The 15,275-nt window shown below is 41.4% G+C and overlaps 3 protein-coding genes across 3 annotated transcripts; all 3 read right to left on the reverse strand.

Moving 5' to 3' along the window:
• Window positions 1-296: 296 nt before the first annotated feature.
• Window positions 297-4,285, reverse strand: cenpo (centromere protein O). The gene is made up of 6 exons (XM_088312202.1): window positions 4,118-4,285; window positions 3,813-3,964; window positions 3,270-3,432; window positions 2,577-2,848; window positions 1,754-1,913; window positions 297-1,356 (listed from the first exon to the last, which is right to left on the reverse strand). Exons 1-6 carry the CDS (start codon window positions 4,236-4,238, stop codon window positions 1,247-1,249), a joined length of 978 nt encoding a protein of 325 aa, XP_088168328.1. The 5' UTR covers window positions 4,239-4,285; the 3' UTR covers window positions 297-1,246.
• A 1,227-nt stretch (window positions 4,286-5,512) lies between these two features.
• On the reverse strand, window positions 5,513-7,253 carry ankrd66 (ankyrin repeat domain 66). The gene is made up of 3 exons (XM_088312207.1): window positions 6,388-7,253; window positions 6,035-6,263; window positions 5,513-5,802 (listed from the first exon to the last, which is right to left on the reverse strand). Exons 1-3 carry the CDS (start codon window positions 6,524-6,526, stop codon window positions 5,670-5,672), a joined length of 501 nt encoding a protein of 166 aa, XP_088168333.1. The 5' UTR covers window positions 6,527-7,253; the 3' UTR covers window positions 5,513-5,669.
• A 131-nt stretch (window positions 7,254-7,384) lies between these two features.
• tdrd6b (tudor domain containing 6b) lies at window positions 7,385-14,942 on the reverse strand. The gene is made up of 2 exons (XM_088312205.1): window positions 14,727-14,942; window positions 7,385-12,144 (listed from the first exon to the last, which is right to left on the reverse strand). Exon 2 carries the CDS (start codon window positions 12,124-12,126, stop codon window positions 7,906-7,908), a length of 4,221 nt encoding a protein of 1,406 aa, XP_088168331.1. The 5' UTR covers window positions 12,127-12,144; window positions 14,727-14,942; the 3' UTR covers window positions 7,385-7,905.
• Window positions 14,943-15,275: the final 333 nt, after the last annotated feature.

Raw genomic sequence — 15,275 nt, forward strand, 5'->3', positions numbered from 1 at the left:
GGCAGGGGCGACTTTCACGTCAAAGATAAAACATCCATACATAGCCATTGAAAATGAGTTGTAATTCACCATTTTCTCAACCGAATTTCACGAGGTTTACTTTTTTTCGTAAATGCCAAACGTGTACTTTTAATTCAGTACTATCAGAAAAAAAACAGTCCTATATACATTAAGCTTTAAATTATTCTAGGTCCCCTTGTAATTGTACAGTGTTGTGTGCAAACAAATACACATGCATCATTGTTTTTGTGTTTGTCTTGACATCTCAAACATCAAAGTTTGTACAACTCACCAAGTAGTAGTTATTTTAATTTTGCATCTTTATTTTCCAGTCAAATTTTTTTTCTCCTTTAAAAACATTTTATGGGATTTTTTTCCCGACATTTCTGTTTCCGTTAGTACTTCAGCAGTATTTACTGTATGTACTTTTCTAGTGTACTTGTCTAATAATTTTGTAATGTTTTTAGCATCTCTTTTTTAAACCCCCCACCCACCCTAAAAAAAAAAACAACAAAAAAAAAACAGTCGGTCACAACAGTTTGTCTATACAGCAGCACTGGACCCTGAAGGCCTCTTGAAACAGAATATAGCAAGGAGCGTGCCGTTGCACAATTACAGACAACCTCAAACACAATGGGTAGCATATTACATTACATTATATTACATTAGACGCAGTGACAGAGTCACAGCAACAAACAGATTCGGTCGAGGAAAACACAAGGAGGAAATACGTATTAACAGAAATAGTCCTGAATGACGAATGGAGCAAAGGGTGGTGCAGCTGCAGGAGTTAAACCAGAAGGATAAACGAGACCTTTGCATCAAGTTGGACTTTCTGGAAAAACAATTCAGGTGCACGCAGCGAATGCTGCAACGACGACAACGCTGGCTGCAAAGCGAACGCAGACGGGTGGGGATGGTGAAGGCGTGCGAGCCCAAAGCCACGGTGGGCGTGGCCATGAAGGAAATAGTCAGCCGCGTTGACGCCGAGGTTCCGAGGTCCGTGTCGGCACCCCCGCCGAGCAGCGGTGGAGCACGCCTGCGTAGGAGCTTGTCTTTTGTGCAAGTGAAAAGCATCGCTGCCATCGACACCATATCGGAAAGGGAGGCGGAGAGGCGGCGGCGGGAGGCTCGGGAGCAGCTGGAGAAGACAAAGCTCCTCCAGAGGGAGCGCTTGCACGAGAAGGTGACGGAATTCATCCAGAGGCTCCAGGACAAAGACGATAAGCGGGACTGGAGATGAAGCCTAACGAATGTAGTCCATATTTTTCATGGTGTCCAAAGCTTTGTGGACTGGCGTCTCCATGAGAAGCTTGCCGTTGTTTATCCACTCGGGAGACTGCGAAAGAGTCTTGTCTAGAAAAAGACAGAACGGGTTAATCATTTTAAATAATAGTACATCACTTCTGCATCAATTATTCAAGGTATTGGAGAATTATATTTTTTTTGTAATTTTTTTAAGCTTTTATTGACGATATCTTTAGACTCTGGAAACTCAATAAGCAGCCACAGCTTAGCTCAGCCCTTGTTGTCATGGTAACAAAATCTATAGCAGGGCCTCCAAAGAGTTTGAGTTGAAAAAAAAAAATGCTAGAAGAGGGTGTAAAAAGTTTGCTATAATTGATAAGCCGTAGGGTAATAAAAAAAAACAAACAAACAAACAAACCTCATCATAGACATGTTATTGAAATGTTTTGAAACACGCATGTGTTTGTGGAAGGGGTCCATATGAAGTCTTCTTTCAGTCACCCACCTTCACAGTCGAAGCGGACCCCTGTGGGAAGACATCTGGTGTGGTCTGTGTAGTTCAGGGTGCAGAGCAGTGTCTTCTTCGGTCTTGGTGGGCTTAGCAGGAGCACAAGTATGGAACATAGCATGTTGCTCTCCATCACCGTCACTGACGGATGAAGCTCCTGAGTGAACAAGGCCACATTTCTGCTATGCGAACACCGGATGGAGAAAAAGTGTCGAGACTGGTAGCACCTATACACAGTCGTGGCTCATGTTGCCCCAGAAATTTGAGACCATGCAAGTACTTGAATTTTTCATCCACGCACACATGTGCGACCAGTATATTCGCTGATTTAAAAAAAATAATAATAATAAATAAAATGAAATAAAAAAAATAAATGAAAAAATTAAAAAAAAAATATATATATATAGAGATATATATATAAAATCAAAAAGAGTTCTTAATATGAAAAAATTACACGAAACATGTTTTTTACATTTTTAAATAAATTATAATACCATAAGAGTCTTGAAATAATGTCTTAAATTATGTTTTTACCAATTTAATGATAATGTAAATGGGGCGGATTAGAGAATAGGTCTTCAAATCCGTTATGGATTTTTTTTTCCCAGAGTTGCAGTGATATGAGGAACTCGCTGGACTCTGTGTGGTAGAAAATGGCAGCTCACTCACGCATCTGTTGCGACTATGACGCGTCAATTTAGCGGGACCTCTGTGTGCCAGAGAAGGACCTCAAAATTTCTGCGGTGTCGCTGTGTTCGTTGTGAAAAGCAGATCATTGTCGTGCAATTTTGAAGTGCCTGCGGGAATGCGAGAAAGTCACCTTGACAAGCCTCAGCTGCTGCCTGCGGCCCACAAAGGCGTTGAGGAGCTTGCTGAGCGGGTCCAGGAAGTCCCTGAGGTCATCCTGTAGGCCGGCCCGCTCACGGAGCTCACCCAGCGGGATGAACGGCGGCACGTTGTGGTGACTGATTCTCAGCGTCGGCCTGACGTCCAACTCCACGTTGTATGTTTCCAGATAGACGCCCTCGTAGACCGTCGATAGAGTCACGCACACGCCTTTCCCCCGGCGGGTTTTGGTGATGTCGTAGCCACCTAGTAATGAGAGAAACCGTTTCATCACACCACCACTAAGTAAGTGATAATATGAAGAAGGACTGGGCAATTAAAATACCAGCAAAGAGGGGGGGGGGACTAAACTTAAAACTTACATACTTCACATTAGGTGCAGATTGACAAGTCATTTTATACATGCATATTTCGATTAAACAGATTTTTCCAACATCATATGTAAAGACAAAAAAAATTGCATTTCTATTATCTCTGTGGAAGATTGAGATGTCTCTTAACCACAGAAGGGGAAAAAAAACACGCTTTGAATAATGGCATATTTTATTTATTTATTTATTTTAATAATTGATGGGGGGACTTTTGTTTTGGGTGACAAGAAAAACAAGGGCTAGATTTATTTTAAGGGTATATTGCTGAGCCCAAGTAGTAAGTAATGGAGGCGTACCAATGACGTGATGAGAATATTGAAGCTCTTTCAGCTGCATGAATCTGGCCATCAACTGGAGAAGTTGTTCATTCTCGCTGTCTTTGGGCTCCAGTTCGTCGTCGTTGTCTTCTGCTGCTGCTGCACACCGATTATTCAGTCGTATCTTGCGTTTTTCAATGCCCTGGGCAGGACATCATTGTCAATGAATTCATCGAAAACCATTATTAACCAGTCATCTTAATCAATATAAATGTAATGTCACGAGAAAAGGTTGATTACAGTCTGTTTTTTTTTCTAGAAAAAAAAAAGAAAAAAAAGAAAAACGTTTTGAATAGTCATATTAATGAGTAATTGTCAAACTTTGTCATAAAAAGGACAAAAATGTTTGTATAATATATTTTAAAAACAATATTCCATTATTACTTTAAAATAAACAAGATCACAATAAAAATAAATAAAATAATAACAAAAAATAACAGCAACTATTTCTCAGTGTGCTGTAAATAAACGCAGTTACTGTACCATAAATTTCCAGTACAGTAATGTGTTCTCTTCCCTTACCTTGAGTGCTTGTATCTCGGCCTTCAGCCTGTCCCTCTGGGCGGTCAGCGCCTCCATGCGAGCCCGCAGCTTCTCCACCCGACTCCGTTGCCGGAGTTGAATTTGGCGGCTCCTCGCCCGAACCTCCATTGTACTCAGGTGACTTAAAACTCCTGTGGACCGCAGTTCAGACCACTTTTAACCAAATGGCGCGCACACACTGCAACTGTCTCTTGTAGCTTTAGCATTAGCATTAGCAAACATCGTAAAACGACGGTTGAAAGTTCGCTTAACGGCTCAAGCACCGCCACCCGGGTAAGTGTTACCTTTCACGGCCTCCATGTTGAGAGGGGGTCCGTCACCTTGCTTTGTCGCGGAAATGATAACTTGTCGTTGAGGAACGGGTATCGAGCGACAGTTTGATTTTAGCGGCTTCCTGCTCGTCATTGATGTAAGCCCCGCCTACCATAAAACGTCACACCCGGAAGAGGTGTCCAAACGTTAGCGTCTTGCAAAAGTTTCGCTTGGAAGTAGGAATTGTTTAGCTTCTTTCAAGATAATATGGGGAAAATTATTTGTTTGTAATATATATTTTATTATTAATTCCAAATTATCAATTTGTTTTTGTAAATGCCTTTGGAGAAAGCTATCCTTTCTTCTGCAATCAATTATTCTGATAAAATGCTTTGAAAAATAATTTTGCACTTATTTTAAATTCAAACGTATTTACATAAACCTTCACCATAAACCTATCATGATGCAACAAAACCTGTTTTTTAAAATAGTTTTCTCCTTTATTTTCGTTTCCTCCAATTTTTTGTCATTATCTTGAATAATTGTTCTATTTGCATTGTTACACTTGCAATTGTAAGTATAATTACAAATTATTTCATTGCAATTTTGCACTCGTTTGATCTTTATTTTAGTTGACTTTTATATCCTTTGTAACTTTTCTAATATATGGATTTGTTTTACTTGTATAAGATTCTATTCAAGTTTTACAAGTCATGCATTGTCTATATCAAGCGTGGGCAAACTACAGCCCGGGGGCCGCATGCAGCCCGTTAAATGTTTTAATGGGGCCCGCCAAACTTGAAAAAAATTAAATGAAAAAACCTTGTTAATGTATTATTTTCTAAATACTGTCGTGTGTCAGAAACATATTTTGTTGTAATGCTTTGTTAATTTTCATTTAAAATTAAATGCATTTTTTTTCTCCGATGAGGTGAGGTTACCAAAACACTTCATCCATCTGCTCCTGGTCCGGCAACTCTGTCAAATTTTAGAACCCATTGTGGCCCACTAATCAAAGAGTTTGCCCACCCCTGGTCTAAATGTATGTTTTTCTTAATAGTTTGTTGTATACGTTTAAAATAAATATTCCATCTCAATGGTGTTTGTAACCAGTGTTCAGATGCATTACACCCACCAAACGGATAAATAGATTGCCGCAAGAAGATTGTCGATACGAAAAGCCTACGTTCACCCAAATGCACTACAAACCACATTTGCAACCATTACAAAGAAATCGAAAGTGATGTCACTGAAAACAAAATATTTTAAAAATATTTTGTCATCACACATTCTTGCTTCGGATTTTTGTCAGTGTTTAGCTGACTTATCAGAATTGAAAGACATTGTAATGTATCCCCCAAGAAAAAGAAAACATTCAATTAAGTTAGCTAAACTGGCTCAGAAGAAGAAACTGAAAGCCTCACAAATGGTTTTAGAAATGTTTATTTCAGTCTATTTCCCCCCCTCACAAAAAAAAGGCTGAATATGAACTTTTTTAGTCACATAACCATGAAGGGCTATTCATTTATCCGTTTTATTGGTGACATTGAAAGGGGTTGGGTGGCTTTAAAAATCTGGGAAATACTATTTTATCACAGATCCTATCTTTTCTTCTTGTTGGTTTCTGCATTGTTCTTCCCATTCTTCGTCAGTGTCATCCAAAGAAAGCCCTTTATCAGTCACTATTTTGCGATACGCCTGCCCCTCTGCTTCTGCCCTGCAAAAACAATAAGTCAAAATGGGACAATATATGAATTTGAAAAAGTGATATTTATAATGTAACAATGGTCACAATATTGCGGTAGTAAAACCACCTCGATTTTGTTTTCTCGTCATGCTATAAGACAGCAATTGCTTTGCAAGGATGTTAGAGCGCTCACTTCACTTCATTGTGATAAGATACATGCACCCAATTGTGTTGGGTAATAAAAAAAAAAAAGTCATCTTACTTCTTAAGGAATGTGACACACTCATGATGTCCGTAGATTTGGGCGATCCGCGCCGGTTTGTCACCGCCAGAATCCTCCTTGCCCAAGGGGGCGTGGAAGGAGTGCAGCAGCCTCAGGACTGCCAGCGAACCGGCCTCGGCGGCAAAGTGCGCCGCGGTCCTGCCCAGCTCTGTCCTCAGGCAGGGCCGAGCTCCGTGCTCGATGAGAAGCCTCACCGTTTCCACATCTCCTACATAGAGGGGAAACGAACAATGGTGGACTACGGAGGAAGAACCACGAACCTCAGGACAGAAAGACAAAGCACTCTATAGAAGTACAGCTGAGACTTGAGATGTTATTCTACAAATTGTTACCTTTAGCTGCAGCCCAGTGCAGAGGCGCCTTATTGCCCCAGTCCACGTCTCGTTGATTGGGGTCGCATTTCTTACGCCTCAGAATCTCCTGGACCTGATCAAAATCCCCCGCCGCAGCTGCCTGGTGCAGCTCTGACATGCTGTCCGAGATGGTTGCCAGGTGACAGTGTTCAACACAAAGGGACACAAGTACCAATTTCCGAAAGCAATGCTGCCACCTCCTGGGAGATTTCTTTTTCTAACCAACAAGTTGGATGCATAACCAGGTGGAAAAAAATGTGATCTGGTTTGTTAAGTGCTTTGTGTTTGACACTTGAGGTCTTGATTGAAGCAGAGCACACGCATCGATTTTTTTTAAGTGAGAAGTCCCCTTAAGACTCTAGTGTGAGATGACCACATAACCAGCAAATTCAGATTTTCTTTTTGTTCACAAGTAACATGATGGCATAACGAAAACACATTAAACGTTGACCGAAATGTAAACCTAATTAGAAAAAAATTCGCTTTGTGAAAAGAGCCTTTAACGGGAATGTTGCCCCCACCAAGATGGCCGCCACATTGCTTAGCTTGCGACTGCACGCTGGTCTATCTAGTTTTAATTTATTCACCAACTGTGGCACCCAACTCTGATACTTTCACAGACAGAGTCACTAGAAAAAATAATTTTAGAGTTGATTATTTGAATAACTGGATACAATTTAATTTTCTAATAAAGTGTATAACACCTCCCCAAATTACTATAATCCAATTGTTATTTGGTATCATTGTGTTTAAAAAAAACAAACTGATCAATAATTAAGCAATAGCACATGAGTTGGTTTGATGTTGTACATACGTTTTCAAAACTAATTGAGTCACTGGTTCGGGGATTGTTTTCCAAAGTTAAAGCCGATATTTACAAATGCCTTATTTCGAATTAACACTACTACAATTGGAAAATAGTCGTCAGGAGGCTGAAACAAGGGGATTTGAAAAATATTTAGACAACAGCCTTAAACACTATTAAAAATAGTTTATTAATTTCATAGATTAGTTAGTCAATTATTTTGACAATTGTAGCTTGCCAAAACACTATTGGTAAGGAAAAAAAAAAAAAGCTTTTTTTTTTTTTTTTTTATCAATGTCACCAGAAAGTTTTAACCCAGCCTTGACATCAACAACAAGACATCTTGAATTATTATTAAAAAAATTACACAGCCTTTTTTCTTTTTCTTATTCTTATTGACGTCGACAACCAAATCGTTGCCATAGTCGACAAACACATGGTCTATTCTGCAGAAAACTTGCAGTGGCGATACCAGTGGCGGCCCACAGAGTAGAACGCGAGACATGGGCTAGCGGGAATGAGGGTCTTGAGAGAGTTCAAGTGCGGTTCAGCTCATCCACCTTCCTCTGCAAGACCGGAGACCCTTTCCAGATGGTCTACGTCAACAAGCTGGCGCCAGGAGAAATTTGGGTCCACAACAAAAGGCACAGATCATTATTATTTTTGAAGATATGTCTCTTCTTGTACATTTACTACGTACTGGCCTCCCCCGTAGGAATTGTATCATGTTCTTGAGTCGGTTTCCAATATTTCTGCATGGCTGCATTGACAGATACTCCCTCACTCTTAATTTCCACAACATGCTGAGGAAGCATCATTTCTGAATGTTCACCTGTGTGGCACACCATCAAGCTGATGGGTTTATCCACCAGAAGATTGTAGAAGTCGTCATAAACTTCGTTCTCCCAGAAGCCCTTGGATAGGTCAAATCCGCTCAAAGAGCACAAAAAGGCCTGGGGTGGAAATTCCTGCAGATTCTGAGAGAGAAGTCTCAAGTTTTTCACGTCCACGTCCGATTCGTTGCCATAGTCAATAAACACAACATGGGCTTTATCTTCCTCTCGGCTCAAGATCAGAGCCCGATACCACTGGTTGTCTGAAGAAAAGAGCGCAAGGCAAGGGCTACCTGGTCCAAAAGTGCTTGAGGACGAAAGATCTGGTTCTGCTTGTCCTGCTTGCTGTGCCAGTTTCTCCACGTTGCGAAGGACTTCTGGGTTGGCAAACTGACACCAGAAAAAGTGTGGCTCTACAATACACGAAGCATAGACCTCCTCGGTTTTGTTTAAGGGGATGCTTGGCCTCTTGTATGAGAATCTTTTAGTATTTTCCTCAAGGTGGGTCATGTTGGACGCCGTGTTTGGATAAGACTGTTGTGGTGGACTGGCTATTTGAATCTTTTCAGTTTCAGTCTCTGTGTAAATGGGTTTCCAGTATCTTTGCATGGCTTTATTCAGATCTACACCTGCGCACAGGATTTTTACCGGGTGTTCTTGAAGGGCAATCTCTGAATGTTTTCGTGCACCGAGCACGGTCACTGACAGGAGCTCATCCACCAAGTGATTGGAGAAGTCGTCGTAAACCTGATCATCCCAGGATCCTTTGGATTCATCAAATCCATCCAAAGAGCACAAAAAGGCCTGAGGAGCATGTTCATTCAGAGACTGGGGGAGGTATCTCACATCTTTAATGTTCACCTCAGACTCGTTTCCATAGTCCACAAACAGGACGCGGACCGTGTTGTCGGTCCTCTGAAGCACTTGAGCGCGATACCACTGGGAGTCAGCAGAAAAGAGGGCAAGGCACGGACTGCCGGGATTCAAATTCTTGGGGACCTCTGTGTCCTTCACAGTCTCTCCGATGCTCTGGGTGAGTCTTAACACTGCGTCCAGGTTTTCAGTGTGGGCGAACTGACACCAGAAGTAACTGGGTCCCACGATGCAGGAGGCGTACATCTCCAAGGAGGTGTGCTGACGTATGAGTGGGCTGTGATATGCAAAGCTCTTTTCAGGTGATGACATAACAGCATTGTTGAGATAGATGTCTTTTGGGGTCTTTGGTGAAACCTCAGTGGTGGCATTCAAATATTGTGTACGTTCCTCGTCAATCACCTTTTGTTCGGACTCAGATATTGGTGCGAGAGTTATGCACAAAGACCTCTCCAACGCTGGCTTATCCATGGCAGATGTTCCATTGCCGTTTTGATCTTTATTTTGCTCTTCTAGTTTCGATGTACACGGGAGTTCTTTGGGTAAAAGGTCCTCTTGTGGTGTGGTGACCTGTTTTGAGGCAACCTCCAGGTTGGTGCCCAGAGCTTGACTGGTCTGGGCTAGTTTTATGCGTGCTACTTTTTCTCTGACAATTACGTTGACATTCAGAAGCCCTTCAAACAATTCCACTAATAGCTTCCCACCCTCGCCTTTGGCCACCACGGAAACAGTCACAGTAGCCCCCGTGGCATTATTTGCAAACCACCGGTTGACCTCTTGCGGTACATTAGTCGGAACGCCGAAAAGTCCGAGATGAACGGCGAGTACAGGGACTGACTTTGCCACGCTAGCACCGGCAGGCAGAGGTTGAACATCAGTTTCATTCACGGTGAGGGTGTCGCCATAGTCCACAAAGAGCACTTTGAGTTCCGGAGATGTTTGCACCACTTTTCCTCTGTACCATTCGTTGTCAGCGTGCCGTACAAGGCAAAGGGCATCGGATGTGACGGGTTCGCCTGACCACTGTGACTTACCGACTATTTGCTGAATATCTGCTTTGACTTCGTCAAACAAATGAGAATTTTTATTCAGGTGGCAGAAAAAGCGATGTACCGTATACGAAGACGTTACCCATGCCTTTTCTGTTGTGCACAACTCCATACCGTATGTGGAAAAATTATATTGATCTCTGGGGACCAGAGGGAGCAGACTGCAAGCGCTTTGGGATGGTGTTTCAATGTCTACCACAATAATCGGTTGACCCTCTTCATCGCGAGTTGTGTCTTTTACCGTACATTTGAATCCAGTGTGTAGGGAAGCACCTGCTGCTGATGCAGAATCAATCCACGAGGAATTATCTTTTGGGTTGACGAGGCAACACTGAAAGGCCTGCGGTTCGAGCTGCAAGAACACCGGGTCAATGGGGCATACATCTCCAAGAGGCACACTTCGCGTACCACCGTAATCCACAAACTGCACGTCCACTTCAGGAGAACAATAACTGGTGATGATCCTTGCCCTGTACCACACACCGTCTTCGGGATTACGAGCGACGCAGGTGGACTCAGCAATGGGCGAAGGGTGGACAGAGGCGTAGTGGTTCTGAAGAGCTTCCATCAGTTGTCGCAGAGTTTCTCCGTTTTTAGTCATTTGACACCAGAACTTCTGAGGTCCTTCGACACAGGATACAGTTACGTCTACGGTACTTCCAACAGACAACACATGTTCATGATGAAAGATTTGAGAAATATGTTGGTCATCAATGGTCTTAACATCTCCTGGAACAGAAGGTAGAGTGTCTACGTTGCCAGTATCTGGTTCATTCTCTGTACTCGACAAGCTTTCCTCTTGTGAGTTTTTGACATTTAAGTCGACAAAGTTCTGGAGGTGAACATCCTGCTCCTCTAACAGTGCTTTAATCTGGAATTCTGGCTGCTGTCCTTCAGCCTGAGTCGGTGGGACAACTTCTACTTTCTCCCTCAAACTTTTGTTCATGCACGATGCCACATTCTCAGTGTAGAACGTGACGCTATATGTCTCTCCGAAATGCTTCTCTAGCTTGGCCACCAATGTCTTGTTCAGCAGTAACAACTTCAGATATTCATTTTGTGTCACCGTCCATCCGCTGCCGTCCACCCCATGTAGGCAGAAGTGATATGTGACCACGGGCATTCTCAGGAATTCCCTCGCCATGCGTCGGATAGATCCCACCGGGACAAGCTCATTTTTCCCAATATCTACGTGAGCAACTTCCACAAATTCATCGTCGGTTCTGATGTGTTGCTTGAGCAGCGAGCGATACCACAAGCCGTTATTCCCTCTGGCAGCGCATGGCTCCCCGCAGGCTTGCGGTCGTTCCCCAATGGAATTATAATAAAACTCCTTGTAGAACTCTTGGATCTCTTCTGACAGTGACGCCAATGCTTTGGAGTAAATCCGGAGATTGCAAAATATGTTTTGGGCGTCAGTGACTTCTGTTACATTAACTGTCTCATAGATGTCACAGAGTAGTTCAGGGTGGACGTAGCAGTAGTCAAGTTGGACATTAACACTCTGATCCTGGGTCACGTTGCAGGCGATGACGGGTCCCTCTTCTTTAAGTGGAGTCAGGTATTCAAGTACAACCACTTTAAACTCATCCGCCAGGAGCTTCCTCATAGCACCAAGGGTGCACATTTGCCTCGAGACTAAGGGTATGTCAAGGAGAATTGTCCTGTCTGGCATCAGGACGTGCTGGACCACTCCGTTAAGAGTCTTTTCAGGCAGGGAAGATAAGAACTTGGTCGCGTTTTTGGACCAGGTACCCTTGAGAGACATGACGTTGGCAAGTATACAGGATTCAATTTCAGGAGGGAGGAAGAAGCTGTCAGATTGGCCCCACGCCAGAGCGTCCCATGTGCTAACATGAGGCTCTCCTTGGTCGATAAGGAAGACCTGGCACGCGTCACTTTGCAATGACATGATGCGAGCCCTGTGCCACATGCTGCTAATGCACACCAGACACAGATCTCCAGTTTTTCCTTCAGAGCTACAAAACTTCCTTTTTGGAAGCTGTATCTGCTTTTTCATCTGCTCGTAGGCCTGCTTTCTGCTGACGTCAATGTTGACCCAAAGCTCCACAAGACCACATTTTGGGTTTGGGTTGACCCTCCTAATCTCAATCGTTACTTCGGATCCTGGCATTGGGAGCCCGGGAATGGAACACATTGTTGGGTTCAAATGGACCTGGGAAGGAAAGCGATGTTATATCACATGAAACCTTTACATTAACTCACCTACAAATCCAACATATTTTTGAATGTCTTTTTCCTTGTCCATTTAAGTGACATTCAATATGACTGTGTTTACGCTAACAAAACACATTAACCAACCCGCACATGCAGATTACTTGGCGCAAATCGAATTTCTTTATTTGCAACTTGGTTTCATGCTTCAGCTTAGGGAGATTCGATAGAGTGTAAAGCAGGTGTGGGCAAACTTTTTGATTGGTGGGCCACAATGGGTTCTAAAATTTGACAGAGGGGCCGGACCAGGAGCAGATGGATGGAGTGTTTTGGTCTCCTCACCTCATCGGAGAAAAAAAAAAAAACATTTAATTTGAAATGAAAGTGATCAAAAGCATTACAACAAAACATCTGTGTTTGACACACCACAGTATTTAGAAAATAAAACATTAACAAGGTATTATTGATTTAATTTTTTCCAAGTTCGGCGGGCCGGATTAAAACGTCTAACGGGCCGCATGTGGCCCCCGGGCCGTAGTTTGCCCACGCCTTGTGAAGAGGGTGCTCTGCCATGATGGCACTTCACGCTGTGCTTATCGATGTCGTAGCGGCAATGTTATACACTAGGGATGTAACAATTCACTCAAGCCCAATTCAATTAGATTTTTAGTTCCCAATTTCGAGTCGATATTTCATTTATTTATTTTTCTTAAATTGCCGTCACGCTTGTCTCGGTGGACTTGTGTCTTGCTGCAGCGATCCACAAACGAAATACGTATTGATGTTTAGCGCGTCTAAATGTAACATGCATTTTGAATGGAACCAAAAACTATACAGAGTTACACTATTATTATGAAACTACCTATCAATACTAAAAGAAATACTTGTAAACATATTTTGCGTTTCTTGAGCACCAATCCATTTTTTTAATATACAAGGGACTGGAATCATAAGAATAAAATTGAGGAAATGCACTGTTCTAAAGAAAACTAAAATCATCACTTGAATTGATTTTTTTTAATTTTGTTTTTATTTAACCTGAATAGAAAACGATTTGTTTTGCTTATCTAGTATGTATAACATCTGCACATTCACATTCGGAGTGTGGTCGTAAGTTCGCACTTGTGCTCTCTGTTTCGATGTCAATCGCGCGTAAATAAAAACTATGTTTTGGTTTTTAATACACGCGACTTCGCCGACTAACACCCCCACAATCCACAGTAGACGCAACATTATGTTAGCGTACCTCAACAGGACATCACACATGCACAAGTAGATGAAAAAAAATAATAATTTGACTATCTCAATTTATAGAGGCAAAATGCCATCATTAAGGGATCGACGCGTCGCCTGCATTTATTTTTATGATAATTTTCCAAGATGAGTTTAAAGGGGAAGTCAACTCAAAAATATTCTTCACAATTTGTTCTGTGCGGCCCTACTAGTTTAAACACGGTATTCTGATTAATGTTGTACATGTGGAATATGAGTCAAATTGACCCATTTTTATCCATCTCCGGGCGCGACCATTTTTTAACTTGCTGTTGACCTAAAATGGCAACAGTTGCACAGTGCTCTAGACCAGTTTTCTTACACCTACAATAAATAAACCACTGTGTTTAACAGTAAAAATTGTGAAACCATTACTTTTTCTGTACATGTTGTGTTTTTTTTTTAATCTATTTTACATTAATGGCGCTGTTGTAGTTGCACGACATTTTATTATTTAAACTATATTTTTTTTTAATCAATAAGCATTATAGTACCGGTATTTCAGAAATCTTAACCCAGCCCTAATCAAAAACCGATGAAATGATATATCCCAGCGATTGTGTGTGAGATATGAAAAGCACTCGTGCTTCATGGGCTCTGATAGAGGTTCCCAAAAGCATCACTGAATTCAATACAAATCTACTTTTCAAGTGCAGTACATTTTAAATACATTGCAGTTGTATTGCCATTTTTAGAACAATACAGTAGAATACTATTGAATTCAAACAACAGCATTCTTAAATATTCAAGCAAAAATTACACGCAATTTATGAGCATTACATTTTAATTCCCTTTTTCCTTTTAAATATGACTATATTCATTTCTGTTCTGTTTATATGTTCAATAAAAAAAATCATCATCATCAATCACTAATAAAGATATGCGTTTTTTTTTTTCTTTTTTGACTGTTTAAGCACCGTTAACATTCAACCTGAGCATGCCACAGTGTCTTCATCATCATTATTATTACTAGCATAGTAAGCATGTTGAATGTTTTTTTTTTTTTTTTCAGAATATAATGCAGGACACGTCTGCACCTTAAATACGTGACTCTAAAAAAAAATCTGAAACTAGTTTAAATCCAGAGCAGGTGGTGATGCCATACATTGCTCATTTAAGAAACCTTTCAGCCACAACCTTATTGATTTTATCCATTTGAAGTCGTTATTCAGCCCTTCCAGACTCGTTTAAATGACTAAAAGATGAACATGCCAACATTTCCTTCGAGGCAACAGTTGCTACTCCTTTTGCTAGCTAACTCCATTTTTTTTTTCGGAACACACAGCAGTGAAATACAGGAACTGTACTCACATGTCTTGACGGACTTTTTGGTTTGATTTGCCTCAAAACGGACCTCGTCAATAACTGGCAAAGTAAACAGATTCAGAATTTGAGGGTTCCAAAATGTTCTCGGTGTCGAACGATCGGTTTTTTTAATTGCACACGTTTGGCAGGCGTGCACCAAGGAAGCGGGGACGAGGCGATGACAAGACTGGCCGGCGAGCCAATCGCATTCAAGACCCGCAGGTGATTGACACGCTCAAATGGGGAAGTCTTTCTGACGTCACGTTTGCGTTTCGTCAATTTTTTGTTGTTGTTGAATACTAATTTGAGACGGTGGCATTTATTTTTGAGTTAATATGTAATTTTAAAATGCGTCTATGATTTATGATGTTGTTAAAAGCATTTTGTTACACTATTCTGGGGGCAAGCAGTCTAAACGTTTTCTATCTATCTATCTATCTATCTGTCTATCTATCTATATAAATATATATATATAATATTATATATATTATATTTATTTGATTATTTTTTATTTGTATTTATATGTACGTGTGTGGGTGTACATGTGATGCATAT

Source organism: Idiotropiscis lumnitzeri, chromosome 1 (assembly GCF_059441095.1).
Source record: "Idiotropiscis lumnitzeri isolate Australia: NSW breed Sydney's pygmy pipehorse chromosome 1, RoL_Ilum_1.0, whole genome shotgun sequence".
Taxonomy (NCBI): Eukaryota; Metazoa; Chordata; class Actinopteri; order Syngnathiformes; family Syngnathidae; genus Idiotropiscis; species Idiotropiscis lumnitzeri.

Coding starts and splice junctions, on each gene's coding strand:
- cenpo (XM_088312202.1), bottom strand. CDS start 4,238: ATGACGAGCAGGAAGCCGCTAAAATCAAACTGTCGCTCGATACCCGTT. Junction 3,965..4,117: donor CAACATGGAGGCCGTGAAAG/GTAACACTTACC, acceptor TGCGGTCCACAG/GAGTTTTAAGTCACCTGAGT. Junction 3,433..3,812: donor CCGAGATACAAGCACTCAAG/GTAAGGGAAGAG, acceptor TGTCCTGCCCAG/GGCATTGAAAAACGCAAGAT.
- ankrd66 (XM_088312207.1), bottom strand. CDS start 6,526: ATGTCAGAGCTGCACCAGGCAGCTGCGGCGGGGGATTTTGATCAGGTC. Junction 6,264..6,387: donor GCACTGGGCTGCAGCTAAAG/GTAACAATTTGT, acceptor CCCTCTATGTAG/GAGATGTGGAAACGGTGAGG. Junction 5,803..6,034: donor TGTGTCACATTCCTTAAGAA/GTAAGATGACTT, acceptor TTGTTTTTGCAG/GGCAGAAGCAGAGGGGCAGG.
- tdrd6b (XM_088312205.1), bottom strand. CDS start 12,126: ATGTGTTCCATTCCCGGGCTCCCAATGCCAGGATCCGAAGTAACGATT.